We start from the raw sequence: 16,167 nt of genomic DNA on the forward strand, positions 1-16,167 counted from the left end.
TTCGTAATCCGGGTAAATCGTATCAGGCCCAGGTTAAAGAGAAAAGTCAGCAATAAGTTGAGTCTGAATGACGTACCACAAGAACAATGTCTAATTAGAGATTCATATGTAGTTGTAACGTGTGCCAATGACATTAGAAAGCAATTTTAAATGACCTTTGCTTATCAGAAGGCTTCGATATTAAATTTACCTACAGCGTACTCAAGTATTTTTTTTTCTTTTCTTGGTACGTGACAATCTGCAATAGTGTGAATAAACTATAAATAATAATTTTTCTCCTCAATGGGATGCCTCAAATTTGAGAATGGTCCTCTGATATTTTACGTATTATGTATTTTTCTGCACCGTAGACTACAATGTTATTTTGAAACTGGTTTCGTATTAAAATAAAGGCGTCATGTTTTCAAAAAAAGCAATATAAATAGTTCTATAACACACTTCTAAAAATCTTATTTTGAAACACACGACGTCCAGGATAATACCACAAAGATAAATATTTTGCAAATTTTAATTTTTTTTTTTTTTTTTTTTTTTTTTTTTTTTTTTTTTTTTTTTTTGCTTAGTTGATTTATTGAAAACTGGCCTATTTTAAAATATAGGAGCCATATTTTTCAAAAACATAAATATATTTCTCAAAACATTTATAAATTTTTTTTTTAAAAACAATCTGATTTGACCAAAAACATGCAACTCGTCCGAGGTCTAAAAATTACCCTCTAGTTGAGTATGGACATTCTTCGAATTTTTATATCTTTCTGAAAGGTGTCATCAATGCGAGACTGGTTTCATATTAAAATATGGAAGATCATATTTTTGGGAAACTCCAGTATAATCAATGACTGCAACATGCACAAGTTATTTAGCATTTCTGCCAATTAATCTGATTGTCTCCTAATTTTCCTTATTTATTATATATAGTCAAAGATCATATATATCCCTTACAGAATATCGAAACAAACTCTTACAGTCTTTCTATTTATCTCATAAGGAACAAAAATTATAGTTTTGTAAGTTATAGAATCAGCAATAAGCCAGTCAATCAGTGATTGAGGACTTTGCCTTTTAGATATATTGGGATATACTATCAAAATAAAAATGACAAAAGAAAAGAAAAACGTGGTATCACCCTGAATTCCTTATTTTAAAGTAAAATTTTTGAGCCGAATGATCGAGTTCTAAAGGCAATGACTCTCTAATGACAGAGTAATGACTCTCGAAGCACAAATAATTTAGTTATTTCGAATTAATAGTTATGAAAGCAGTCTTGAGAATGTACTATTTTAAATAATAGGACATTTTCCCCATGGTTTCAGATTCTTGATCCGGATAATAGAGGGGTAGTCTCAATATTAAAAATAGTTAAGTGAAGAGGTCGGTCGAAAGATCAGTGGTTCGAATCAAAAAATATTCAGGAGCATTTATAAATGTATAGATTATAATAATAATTTCATGATAATAATAATAATAATTTCATGATAATAATAATAATAATAATTTCATAATAATAATTTCATGAATTCTATATTCTATTGCTTAATTTAAAAGTGATAAAAAGGGTTTAATTGTAAGGTGTAAACCTTTTAAATTTTCGTAACGAACATAGTTTTAAAAGAAAATATACAGCATTTAAAGAATATCGGTTAAATAGTTTCAGATAATACAAAAAGTTAAAAAAAAAATCAACTTTTGCATTTTTACTTATTTGTGTTTTTTAGTGCAAAAAAAACAACAACATATTGTTAAATTCCTATGGAAAGGTCTTGGATTTACCCTAACTTAAAATTTCAAAAAATTAAAAAAATGGATGCCAAAAAAAAAAAAAAAAAAAATTTCCCCCCTATATTATTATGAATATTGTAGCAAGGAAAATTACTAAGAAATTTATAGCAAGGAAAATTACTAAGAAATTTAGGTGTAGTTCATAGCAAGGAAAATTACTAAGAAATTTATTCATAGTCACTGTCACAATGTTTGTTGTAGTAAAATAAGGTAAAAAATAATTTCTTTATAACATTTTAAAGTGTGTTCGTTTTTATTGAATAAAATAACAATGAATGATTTTAAATTATTAATGAAAGAAAATAATCAAAATTGCTTTTTAATACATGGAAATTATCTTCGAGAAAAAAGTCTTTTTGGATAAGTCTTTTGGAGGTTTGGACAAGTTTTTCCATTCACCAATCTGTTCAATAGACGTGACAATAAATATATAAAAAAGGGAAATGAAAAAAAAAAGGAAAGATTTTTGTTTCTTATAAAAATTAAAATATATGATTGCTTGTAATTTCAATAATCTGTGGGTCAATACGACACAAATCAAACAAAACGATGGGCTTAAGCAGCGAAAATACATTTTGAGATTTAATAATTAATTTACAAGATAGCATTGGCTAACTTACAAATCTCGACCATTTACGATTATCTTATAATACTTGAAAAATAATTTCATTCGAAGCATTATTTTACATTTTTTTTTGTTTTCTTTTTTGAAATGGAGATAAAATAGGTTTTATTTAGGTTTTACCTTTGAAAAACGTGATAATTTTCGAATGTAAATAGAATTCATTTTCTCCCCATAAAAGCTTACTTTTAACATCTAAATTAATTAATTTATTTTACAAATATACTTTTAAATTGACTAAAATTGAATAAATACAATTATTGTTATTGAATTGAGAATTCTTTTAACACTATGTTAAGATGTAATTTAGAAAAAAAGTTAAAAATTCTTCAAACAAATGAGGAAAACATTTTAAAAGTTTTAAATGTACAATGGGTTAAATTTCTTAAAATTATTTTATAATTTAAAAACCATGTGGGAAAAGTTGTTTTTATCCAGACTGTTTTTTACTCAATAATAAAATATTTAAAAAAATACAAATATATGATTAGTTTTTTAATAAATCTATTCAAACGTTTAAACGATTTTTACAATTGATTTTTGCTTAAGTATTTTCGAATAAAATTTCTAAAAAGCAAAATTATGAGACACTCTGAAATAAACTTTGAAATTTAAACAGAAATGTAATTTTAAGCAGTAAATATTACTAATATTGTTTCTTATATTCATTTTTATTATCTTTTTTTGTCATTGAAATTTTTTCCTTAAGAATTAGCTTTTTCCTTTTCTTTCTTTCATTAAAAATTTGCTATACAGTTATAATATGTATATATATATTTATATGTATGAAAAAATTTTTATTTTCGTCTTCCATAATTATAAAATTTCAAGTTTATTGTATAAAGACTTTTTAAAATTAATTTTATTAAGAAGTTAAAGTAAAAGTCCATGCAGTAAAATTTTAATAAGAAGTTTATGTATATTTTTATATCGTATTGCTATCTGTGAAAATTAAACTCGTTGTAAAAAATTTTGTCAAATAATTAAAATATTTTGATTAGATAGGCTCTAGTTAGATTTTCTCTTAGTAAGAGCTTAGAGCTTAGATTAGAATAGTTTGTAAATAAGTTAATAGATGGCGTTCAATTCATATTGTATTATAAATTTTTACCACGGCAAAACCGTGTACAATTTAAATTTAGTATCGCCATCTATGATGATATTTTAAAACGATAAAAAATTGCTTGATATTTTTTAAACCAATTGAATAAATAAATAACAACAAAATAATGAAATAAAGTTAAATAAAATAAAATATAACAAAATGAAATAAATTAAAAATGAAAAAAAATATTAATAAAAAAAAATTAAGATTTTTTTCTGTATTGCACATGAAGAAAGATAATTTAAAATATTGCTTTAATTATACAAAAACTTTCAGAAAACTTAATATAAATTAAAATAGGATATAAAATATGCAAATCTAAATTAATTTTATCTCAAACTAAAATACGAAGTATTATAATCTCCTTGTCAACTTGATAAAATATAATTTCGAAGTAAATAAAATTTAATTTGCATGTTTCAACATTTGAGTTTTGGATACTCAAGCATTTTCATTTATAAGAATATTTCATTCTAGATTTTGAAATTTCTTAATTCAATTTCTTTTAAATGTCAAGCAATTAAATAGTTAATTAAATAAATATGGCAATACTCAGAGAATTAATTTTAGATTCTAAAATTTTCACAGAATAAAAAAATAAAGATTTAAAAACTTTATGATGCTACTTACTATATCACAAAAAAATATTATAATTTTTTTGTTAATTAATTTATTATCAATCTAATAATTTTGTTGATCTAATATTTAGAAACTGGTTTCATATGTAAGGTTTCAAAAAAGTTTTGAAAATATGTTTGCATCTTAACTTAGACAATAAGAACAAAAAAAAAAAAAAGAAAACAATTAAGAACTTATAGGCGGCAGTGTATTTAGCAATAATTATTTTTTTTTAACAACTGGGTTATGTTGCTTTTGGTTTTTTCCGAGTTTCTAATTTCATAATTCTGGTAATTAGTTTTTTTTAATCTTCGTAAAATACTGAAAGAAAAAAGGAAAGCAATGTTTGCAGCAACATCGTCTCTAAGCGATCCATGTTTTTTAGAGTTATAATTTGAAATTGATGTTTCGCATTTTCTCACCTAGTTTTTAAGTTTATTGATGACGTTATCATCTGACTGGCAATTGCGAATTTTATTCATAACTTTTTCATTGTGGAATACATCTGAAGCTTGGGTCTTATAAAAGAATGAGAATTACATTTTTCGAAAATACTTATGTAAGTCTAAAATGTTATACTTATGTTATGTTATACTTATGTTATGTCTTATGTTATGTCTAATACTTATGTTATGTTATAGTTATGTTATACTTATGTAAGTCTAAAAATGCTCAATAATATTGTAACATTTCTTTTAATTTAGGCCGAAAGCCGTAAAAAGGAAAGAATATTTGGTGTCAATATGGCCACTTAAAAAAATGTTTTGGCAAATGCTATGTGACCACTTTTCTATGGTTATGCTTCGAAATTCTTTTAATTAGCTTTCCTTGCTAAAAAGTTGTCTTTATTTTGTTAATTGCGTCTTCATTATTTAATATCATCTAGAGGTCATTTTGCGAATTTATTATAACTTTTTTCAGTTTTTTCGAATTCATATGAAACAACTGGTTTCTTATTCAAGAATGGGTTCACATTTTTAAAAAATACCTTTATAGGTTTGGAAATGATTTAAAAAATATAGTACAAAAAGTTTCGCTGAAAAGAGCTGAAGCGAATAATGATAAATATGATAAAAATATGATAAAAATGTGGCCCTACCGCTCTGCAGAGGATGGATAAAATAATGAAAACACTTCGCTACTAATGCATTTGTTCATATATTTCTCCAGAAATACATAATGAAATATTTTATAACTTTAGAAGTGTTTAGAGCAGGTGATTTCTTATACATATTAATGATATTTAAAAGCTTTTAGAGGTTTGAGGGACTGGCAATAAATTACCAACGGAAAATAATGTTTTTGAACACCCTATGCCAAAAAATTTAGTTATAGATTTATAACTTGTAAAAACTTTTTGTCCTATCATAAGCAATAATTTCGCAAAATTTTGCAAGTCCAGCTTAAATACTTATGGAGATAGGGAAATTTTTATGAAAAACTATGTTTTTTTTGTCTTACGTTTCTTTGCTATAATGCTATAATTTTAAAAATATTCAATGTAAATAAACAAAATCTTTGGAGCACCTTAAAATTAATGACAAATAATTAATTATAATTTATAATAAGCAAATTAATAATGATTTTTTTTCTTTGAAATATGAGAAAAATTCGTAACGTTAAAATTCGAAAAGCGCGGGATATGAGCAACTAAACTAGTTCTTTTGTACTACGTATGCGCGATAAAAATTGAAAAAAACGTTCTTTAATTTTTTTAATATTATATTTTTTTAATTTTTAATGTTATAAGAATATTTTTTAATATTTTTTAACATGTGACTTAAAATTTGGTAGAGAATAGTATCTAAGAACTGTTGAAAAAAGTCTGATTTCAGTATCCTAAATATTTAAAAAGTTTCAAGCAATATTCAAAGTAGTTTTCGCACTTTTTAAATGAAAGCTCAAAATGATAAGGGGTTTTCTGCAAGTATTATTTTGCATCATAAGATAGAATTTAATAACAAATGATAATACCTAACAATAAATGTTCATACACCAAAATGTAATTTATAATGAAAAAAAAAAACAGGCGAAAAAAATGATATCTTTATGGGGGATGATATCCTACGATGACGGGGTCATTTTTAATAAAGCTCGTTTAATAGTACAAAAGAAAATATGTGGAAAATCCCTTATCATTTTGAGCATTATTTTAAAAAGTGCGAAAACTACTTAGAAAATTGCTTGAAACGTTTGAAATTTATAAGACTTTCAAATCGTACTTTTTTTTTATTAGTTGCGAAATGCGATCCACTACAAAATTACGAATTTTTTGCGCGCATGCGCAGTATAAACGAACTACTTTAATTAATTATATCTTGCGCAATTTTGAACGAATTTTTCTCTAATTTGAAAGAAAAAATTTTATAATTAATTTTACATTGTTCTAAATATTTTTTTCAGTTTTAGTGAATATTTTTAAAGTTATAGTAAAAAAAAAACGTAAAACAAAAAAATTACCAAATCTCCATAAATATTTAAGCTGACTAGGCTTACGAAATTTTGTGTAATAATTGAATATATTATCCAAAATAAAGGTCACAAGTTACAAAACTATTGCTGCATTTTTTGGCATAAGGTGTTAAGAAACTTTATTTTCCGTTTGTAATTTATTTTCTGCCCCTAAAACAATTAAATTTCATTGATATGTATGAGAAATCACATGATGTAAACACTTCGGAAGTTATAAAATATTTCGTTAAATGATTCTGGAGAAAATGAAAAAAATTATTAATATAGAAGTCTTTCCATTATTTAGTCCACCCCCAGTATAATTATAACTATTAACTTATTTATTATAATTATATTCTGGTGTAGGCAGCAGCATTATTTCGGATACGTGTAAAGCTGAGGCAGTGAAGGTGGGCTTGTGTTTTTATATTTATTTAAGTACTGAATTCAACGACTCCGAATTTATAATAACAATATATTTCAATTTTTATTAAAGTACACATAATAATTACATTCTATATATTCAACATAAAATACATAGTTTGGGAAATGTAAACAATAAATATGTAACAATTCATTTTGTATAACACTTTAAGAAGCAACACAGGATCATAAAACATTAAAAAAGCCTTTTCTTTTATTAAAAAAAGGAGCTAACAATAAGTTTTTAAACACAATGAGGATTTTATATTTGAAGAACTTTATGTAGAATAAGAATTTCTTGTAAAATTGATTTCGGCGCTTTTTTTTAAAAAATAATTGATACTGCTGTCGTTATATTCTGGCTATAGGACGAATGCTTAAAATAATAATAAAAAGGAGGACGTTTTGATAACATAAAAGAGGAAATGTCAAATAATTGTTAAAATCATATTCAGTGAACACGCACTCTTTTTTGAGTTCTTATGCGCGTTCGATGGATTGCGGCAAGCTATCCCGCAAATCTTCTGAGTCTTATTCAATCAAATAACCTTAATTTTGTTTATATTTACAATTGTATGTCAGATTTAATATATCAAAAGTTTTGATCACTTTTCATAACTGAGTTCATAGATTAATAATTTAGTTTTGGAAGCAAATTCTTCGAACTAAAAGAAAAAGCCATTTGACATGGTTTACAAACGTAAAATGCAGCAAAACAATTTTTTTTAGGAAAGAAGCTTTTTGATTTGTCGTTTCACAAGAGTAAGGTTAAAAGAACTATTCAAATTGGACAATTAGTCATCAATATAAACAACTGATAAAAAAAGTTCGTAATTTTTTAAGAATTTGTAAATTAATGTTCAATCAAATTTTGCGTAAAGCACTATGGTATATTTTTTTCAAGCAGAAATAAAATTTAAGCAGCTTCTTTTAAACCTGAACGAACTTGAACAACAAATAGCTTTGGCCCACGATCTAACATATCACCAAATATTAGAGTTTAGTCAGCTACACTATAAAATATTCCGGATCAAATTGTGGTATAAATGCACCCTTAGTGCAGCATTCGTAGAATTTATTTAACCTTAAAATCCTTTTTTACCGTAAAATTTTCTACCGTAATTTTTCAGTAACATTTTTTTAAATTATATTGATTCAATGATTTTACAGTAAATATTACTGTTTATAAAAATTACAATATATGTAACTTTTTTTGTTCCGTAAGACTTTACGGTAACAATGGAAATTACGGAATTTCCGGAATTTTTCACAGTCTTCATTACGAGGAAAAAAAAAAACCTGATAGACATCCTGAAATTTACAATTTCCTCAGAGTTAATTTAATTAATAATTAGTATGTGCAGTCCGTCTTAAGGAGCTTTTTTGCTCTAGTACTGAATTCTCATGTTTGAAAAATGCATGATATAATATAGAAAAAAAAGTAATAATACATCATTGATAACAAAAAAAGTTCGCAATTAAGCACCTTTTGAAATGGATTTAGTAGGATTTCAAATTTTCAATTATGTAAATAACAAAATTTTAGATATCACGAAATTTTACCTTCATTCGAAAGATGATATTTTATTAATACTAAAGAAAAATAGGGGATGGAAATTACAAGTTATTAATTCTTTGACTCCATTATTTAAATAAAAATTCAACAACATGGTAGTATTTTCAACATTTAAATACTATATCCTTAAATGAAATTGAAATACTTGTATTTGAACTTAAATTAAACTTGTTCTTATAATTTTCCTTAAATTTATAACAAAATATAGAAACATGCCTAAAATTTTCTCGTTTCTGACATTTTAAATTCTCAACCAGACTCATTGATTGTCAATAATCCGTCATTTCAATATTTTTACTTTTTTTTAATGCATCATATTTTTACTGCATAATTTTCAGCTAATATTACATAAAATTATTTTTATCAAAACAGAAAAAAAATTTAATAAAATTCTATATTAAGTAGTATGTTGAGCATAAAAATGTACTTATGTTGACTATAAAAAATAATCTTCTCACGAACCTATGAAGCAAAATTATTTTTTAGAAACAATCTTCATGCTTTTACTCAATATAGAGCAGAGATAGGTAAACACAAACTTTATTTACAGGATAATTGTCGGAAATAAGAATAGTTACTCACTTTTTGAGGATAACTCATGTTTAAATTTTAGCACAACAATTATTAATCACATTCCATTAATTTATAATACAAAAAATAATAACTGTAAGGATTAACGTTTGTGTTAAATGTTTTTATTTCGGTTGAAGAACTCCTACTATTTGGAATTAAGATTTCTTCATTGAAGATTGGTATTTAACCATTTGAAACAGATGGAAAATCAGTGTCCCTTTGATTTATTTTATTCTGTCGCTCCAATGACAAATAAAAAATATATTTTTGAATTTTCTAATAATAAAATATGATCTATTAGTGGCTAAGAAAATCTGTTAGATTATCTGGATTATATTTGTAATTTGAAATTAGTAGTTTGCATTTTTTAAAATTAATATTATTAAATGTATCAATAATGGATTTTGTAAATTAGACAAAAATTGAATAATGAATAACTGTTTTTCATAGATCTAAATAACTGCAAATTTGTTAAAAAAAATATTGTTTGTAAGAGAGCAGCGTTAGGAAGATTTTACCTTTTATCCAGAAAAATAAAAACACTGGTGTCTCATGCGTATTTAATATTTAAATTTAACGTAATAACATGGTTCATTTAATACAATTTACTATGTTTTTGATACTATAATATTATAATTAAAAGTTTTAGCTCTTTTTGTTAAAAAGTAGACCTTTGTCAAAATTTTTCGCTTTGAAACAATGTATTTCAATGTATTTCTGTTAGTGTATTCAATTAATGTAATTCAATAAAAAAAATTTTCTCTATATATTAGTACTTTACATCAATAATATAAACTTAACTTTCAGAAATGTTAAAAGAAAATACAGTTAAATTTTATTAAAAAATATTTGATTTTTAAACTAATTAATTTAAAGTATTTAATTAATTTGATTTTTTTGAAATAATTAATTTGAAATAATAAAAATTATTAATTAATAATTTTTAAAACAATAAACTGATCAAATAATATTTGAAAACTAAAACTTGAAAACAGGTTGGTGTTAAGGAACTTCTTCAGTGGTGAAAAAAAAATCAGGATAATGTAACAGTTTCTTTATAAAAAAAAGGAATATTAGAATGGGAATTTGCGTTACATTCATATATAAGGATTTATTCTTCAAGCAAGAGATTGTATCTGTACTTGTCATAATAACAACATTCTCAAGAACAACAAAATCGTCGTTAAGTGCAAATGAAAAAGATTCCCACCAACAAATAAGTTTAACGGCAGCAAATTCTGACAAATGATTGTTTTCAGTTCAGATGCACGATCTTTGCCAGAGTGTATGGCATCCATTACTCTTCATCAACTTTAAAAATATTAGTTTTTTTGAGAGCCTTTTCGCAGAAAGGCATAAAATAAGCATATTGATCATATTCACCACCATTAAACATACCACTCTTTTAAATCTTTGCCACCTTTCTTCTTTTTGGGAGTTTTTTCTGGATGCGCCTTGCTTAAGCCGTTAATATGAGGTGGTGGACCGTTTAAAAAAGCTGGATTTGGAGCAATAACACCAAATTGAGCACCATACTGATAGTTTTTACTCTCATCTACTTTATAGGAACCTTCAGTTCTGTTCCTCAGTTTATAAACGATGAGAGCTATGAGGACAATGGCAATGAGGAGCCCTGCAATTACACCGATTACCAAAGCTGTATTGTCTGCTGAGCTTCGAGTCCTCTGGGTCGGTCTCTGATAGTCTTTTGAACCTGGGCCTGCTAGGCCTGGAATGGGCACCTCATAGACTACCGCAGGTACCCGAGTTGTCTTCGTGTGTGGTTGTTCGGGTAAGGAAACAATGACAATGGGCGGATGTGCGGATGTGGAAGACATGGGCACTCGGTAGTCCGGGTATAACGGCGGTATGTGAGTGGGGTACGTTAGCAAGATATCCTCAGGTTGTCCGGCTTCACCTTCAGATATGCCGGACCCGATATCGATATCATCTTCATCATCTTCGTGTGAATCCTCATGGTGAGAGGGGTGATAGTTCACCGGCGTTGGTGACACGATTTCTGGAGTGATCAGTTCTTCATCTAAAAAAACAAACAAACAAAAGAATTGTTAAACCATCACTCTTTATTCCATTTTGAGTACATTTGGACTAATATTGATTATGTTTGCACGATAAAGACTAATTTTCATGAAATAATGTAGACAAATTTTCAATAGAATATGAAGTACAATGCATTAAAGTATATATTGCGTTTAGACACTTTTAGGTTTCTTAAATAATCCGTAATTTAAAATGTAAATAATAATAAATGTTTAATTTTAAATTTATAACTTATAAAAAATGTAAAATTGAGAGATTGTTGATAGGTGAAAATTATTCAAAAGAATAAATATCTAATTAACATTTGTTCGCAAAAAGCAAACGATTTTCATTTTAAATCAAACGCGAATCACAGCTGCGGCAGTTTTTTTTTTTTTTTTTTTTTTTTTTTTTTTTTTTTTTTTTTTTTTATCGTCAGCACATTATTTTTTCAAGGGTTGGCGCAAATTCAGAGATAGTTTATAATTTGATGCTATCGCTTAAAATTGAAGCTATAGTCTTCTGTAGAAGATATGTTACAAGATAAAATATCATTAATTTGTGTTGAATCCGCCGAAAACGATTATACATCATGTTTTGTTGTATAAAAGCTTTGTTCTTTCATTAAATGTTATTTGTGGGCTGTTGATTTTTGATGGTGTTTAGTTATTTAGTTGTAATGTATTATTTGTGGTGAAAATGGACGAACAATTGGATATCCTATGCCACATCTTTGAAAATGGTAGCCCATTCTGTCATTGTTCGTTTGAATAAATAAACGAAAAAATCATATGATAATTGTAGCAACGCTGATGTCACCAAAAATTTAATACTTTAAAAAAGTGGACATTTTGAGGAATGTTGCATTTAAACTCGAAGAAGCTTTGATCTTTTTATGGTTAGGTTATTAGCCATTGCGTTTTATTTTTCTTTAGAAAAGTGTTGTGTATTCCAAGCCTGTGATTTTCAGAAGTTATGAGCTTTCGCAGTGGTTATTTCAAAAGCAGAATAAAAGGGGTGAGTCCTACTTATTTTTTCTTTTTCGCATATAAGCTCTTATATTAATGAATAAAATAGTGTTCGAAATTAAGGGTTAATTAAAATAAGTTAGTGTTTTAATATTGAGGATTAAATAAAATTGATATGTTTTGAGTTCGCTTTCGATTTTTTTAAGTCTATTTAATTTCTTTGTTTAAAAGTTCTTTGGTTTTCAAATACTTATCTGGTGTTTATTTTTTGACAGTCAAATCAATGTTATTTCATTTTCCCAATCAACATTATTTTTTATGGTTTTTATTTTCTAATTTAGACTGATGGATTTTGTAAAGTAATTAATGTTTTCCCTCATTTTTCATATACATTGGGCTTTTTTCAATAAATACAAAAACTTATCAACAGTTAAAAAATTAAAATAATTGAAGTTTTATTTTAATTACAAATGTTAATTTTTTTGATATTAAATGTGTACTGGATCTTTCAAAAATTATTTTAATGGTTAAATTTACAATTCTCACTACAAACAATTATTACCAATTGACATTATCATAAATAAATAAATTTTTAGCATTATCATTACTGATTTTTCAAAATAAACTATGCTTGTTATTATGCAGCTATTGAAATATATACCTTATAGACATAAGTTTTAAATATTAGGAGCCTATCTGTCCCTGTAAACTATATCTGTTTTATAAATACTAATTAATTGTCAACATTTATTAGTATTTTTTTTATTTCTTATTTCTATTCTGAATCATAATGTTTGTTGGTGTTCTAGATGTTTTATACGATGATTAATTACATAAAATTTTAAAAAAATTAGGTAATAAAAACTTTTTAATAATTGAAAGGAAAAAGGATTCGTAATAAATCAAAGCATAAAATCTCGAATGCATTTACTATTATAGAGTATTAATTTTAAATAAAACTTATAAATTTAACATTTAAATGTTATAGAATTTTTTTTTAAGCATTTTGGTAATTTTACAGTATTCGGCTTAGAATTTACTAATATTAAAATTTTATTGTTAAAAATTAGTGCTTTATAATTAATAATTCAATTATATCAGTTTGTTTTAATAAAAAGAAAATTAATAATAACGGAATTACTATTTATACTTTTTAAAAAGCAGTAGTAAAAATTAACAAAATAATGATTTTTCAAAATAACATTTTTTTGAACTATCCATATAATAAAAGAAATGTAGTTGGTCATTTTTAGCTTCATCTACTTTGTTCTGTTTCTTCCATTTCTTCAAGTTTTTCTTCCTGTTTTTTTCCACTTTTTTCCACTGTGTGTTCTGGGAGAAATAGGTATCTTCCGGACGAAATGCAACCCTTATTATAATAGATAATAACTTACAAACTAAAACTTATAGGTCAGTAGGAATGAACAATAAGAAATAATTCAAAGCTTCTTCTAATAAAATATTTTAACATTTAAAAGTTGGATATTTTTGTCAGGTTAAAAAAAAAAATTAAAACTAATAAAATTTGTTTACACTATTATTATTTAAGTTTTTATTTTTATTTTTTTTTAAATGAAAAATGTATGAATACATCAACTAAATTAAGGTCGAAATTGAATCATTAGGGGTTTCCAAATACTCGGTAAGAGACCAAAATACTGTCCCCCAAAAAGCTAACTAAGTGCGTCAGTCACGGAGACTCGATTGTGAAGTCACATGTGACTTTTGCATGTCGATGCGTGGATCTAATAAGGTAACTAAGTCCGCCTTTGAGGGCGTCACATTTTGACATTACGAAGACGTCAACATGAAATCCCAATCAGACAATTATTAGTCATAATGATTTAACGGAACGAAGAAGATGTCACATATTCACGTCTCAACTGGGTCCCCCTGTGACGAAGACGTGACATATTCACGATTATGACATATTCACGATATAAATTTTGATAATGATTTTCAACATATTCTTAGAATTTTGTCGTATAAATATTTCTGGCTGTTTATTGTAAAGAAAAAAAAGTGTCCGAAAATATTGTTTCACTTATTGATTCGATAAAAAAAAAAGTTTCAGAAGATATTGTTTTAAGCATAGATTTAAGAAAAAAAATTATTTTAAGAAAAAAAAAATATTTAAGAAACATTATTTCAGCTATTGATTTGACAAAAAAATTAGGTAATTAGTTTCAAATTAAAAAAATTAGAAAAAATCTAATGTTTAAGAAAAAAATATTTTAAGAAACATTGTTTCAGAAAATACTCTGTTACACAGTTACTGACATGATAGAGTTTTAGAAAATACTCTTTCAGCTATTAATTTGAGAAAAAAGAATTCAATTAGCTTCAATTAGCTATAAATTATCTTTCACAAAACCAACCACCGAACCAAAACCATGTTATAGTACTACAAATTTTGGATATTAACTGAAGCTAATTCTATAAATTTTGAATAATTCTTACGTTTCTCGTTGTTGGAAGCCTCGCAATCATCTTCATCATCATAACAGCCTGAACCTGCTCCAGAAAAATCTAATTCTTCTGTAGGTTCTGAAGCATCAGGGGTAACAGATTTCTGGAAGAGATATAAAATTGAAATTATTGTTTATACTTTAAAGTTATAACTTATTTTACCGTAATTTTGTGATATTCAATACAGAAAATTAAATTTAAACATAGAAGAAATGAAACGGGCAGAAACCATACATTTAGTAAAACTGCTTAACAGCATTACACATAGAAAGATACAGCGAATTGGCATTTTTCTGTGAATAGAGTTGTTAATAAATTTAAATAATTATTTATTGATTTATACAATGCATTGACACACAAGATTTAGTAAAAAAGAGCTCTAATTACGTAATTTGATTTACTTGAGTAGGAGAGAGGGTATATCAAAAAATTACGCTAGTATCTTCTAAAAAGTAGTTAAAATAACATTTGGTACATTCTTAGGCCACTGTGGCTCAGAGGATTGAACGTTCGCCTCCGAATGAGGTGATCCAGGTTCGATTACTTGCTGTGGCTGGTTGATACGAATTCTGCTTCCGGCTCGCACAGGCGCCAGTGCAGTTGTAAAAATTATCCTCAAAGATAGATGGATTGTGGGGTTAGAATCCTCCAGCTATCGGGCTAATCGTTGGAGGATTTCATCGTTTTCTTCTCCATGTAACGATAATTCAGATTAGTTCCATCAAAAAAAATTTTTTTTCCCCCACGAAAGCTAGTTTGTCCCAATACTTGATCCTCGAGTTTCCTTGTCGTCTTGATAAGGTTCAAAATTACAAAGATATGGATTGGAACATTGATAGTCGAAAACTTAGAATCGGGTCAGCTGTTTCAACGCCGGTTATAATAAAAAAATATGGCATATTCTTATTAATTTTGAACCAGATTTTAATATGTAGGGGAAAAAATGGCTACGTTTATTGAATTAGATGTTTGATAAGTTAAAAAAAAAGTTATTGTCAAACATTCCATTCGACATTTGTCTTCCAGTTTCAGAATGGAACATGCGTGAATTATGGCAAGTCTTACATAAAAGTGGGGATGGTTTAGTTCATTGGTTCTCAACGGGGGCGATATCGCCCCCCTGGGGGCGGTGGGACTATGCTGAGGGGCGGTGAACTTGTTTTGGGCAGTAGGGGGGCGTTGGGTATGTTTTGGGCGGTAGGGGGGCGTTGAGCATGTTTTGTCATTCAAATTTAATTTTCAAACTTACAAATAAAATGATTAAATTAAGATTAATTTAATAAAAAGAAATTTATAATGAAGAAAAAGAGATTAAATTAATATAATAAATAAAGATTATCCGATACACTATTAGAAACACCAATAAAACGAACTTATACGACACCTATTCTTCGATCCGAACCAACACAGCTCAGCGCATGAGCCAGTAGTTTTTGCCTCTGACTCATTCAAGCCATTTGGTGGAAATTGCAGTACATGCGCTTTCAGTATGAATGTTTGATTGGACCCGTGTTTCTTATAATGGTTTTCGTTAGCTTTCTTG

The 16,167-nt window shown here is 26.6% G+C and overlaps 1 protein-coding gene across 2 annotated transcripts in view; it reads right to left on the bottom strand.

Moving 5' to 3' along the window:
* Positions 1–10,226: 10,226 nt before the first annotated feature.
* LOC107455130 (neurexin 1-like) overlaps positions 10,227–16,167 on the bottom strand; it is a 272,802-nt gene continuing 266,861 nt past the window's right edge. For both annotated transcript variants that reach the window (XM_071183981.1, XM_043044530.2), the window contains 2 exons: positions 14,616–14,727; positions 10,227–11,188 (listed from right to left, as the gene is read on the bottom strand). In XM_071183981.1, coding sequence (XP_071040082.1) covers positions 10,536–11,188; positions 14,616–14,727 — 765 coding nt within the window. In that variant the 3' untranslated portion in view covers positions 10,227–10,535. The remainder of the gene's footprint in view (positions 11,189–14,615; positions 14,728–16,167) is intronic.

This window comes from Parasteatoda tepidariorum, chromosome 8 (assembly GCF_043381705.1).
Source record: "Parasteatoda tepidariorum isolate YZ-2023 chromosome 8, CAS_Ptep_4.0, whole genome shotgun sequence".
Taxonomy (NCBI): Eukaryota; Metazoa; Arthropoda; class Arachnida; order Araneae; family Theridiidae; genus Parasteatoda; species Parasteatoda tepidariorum.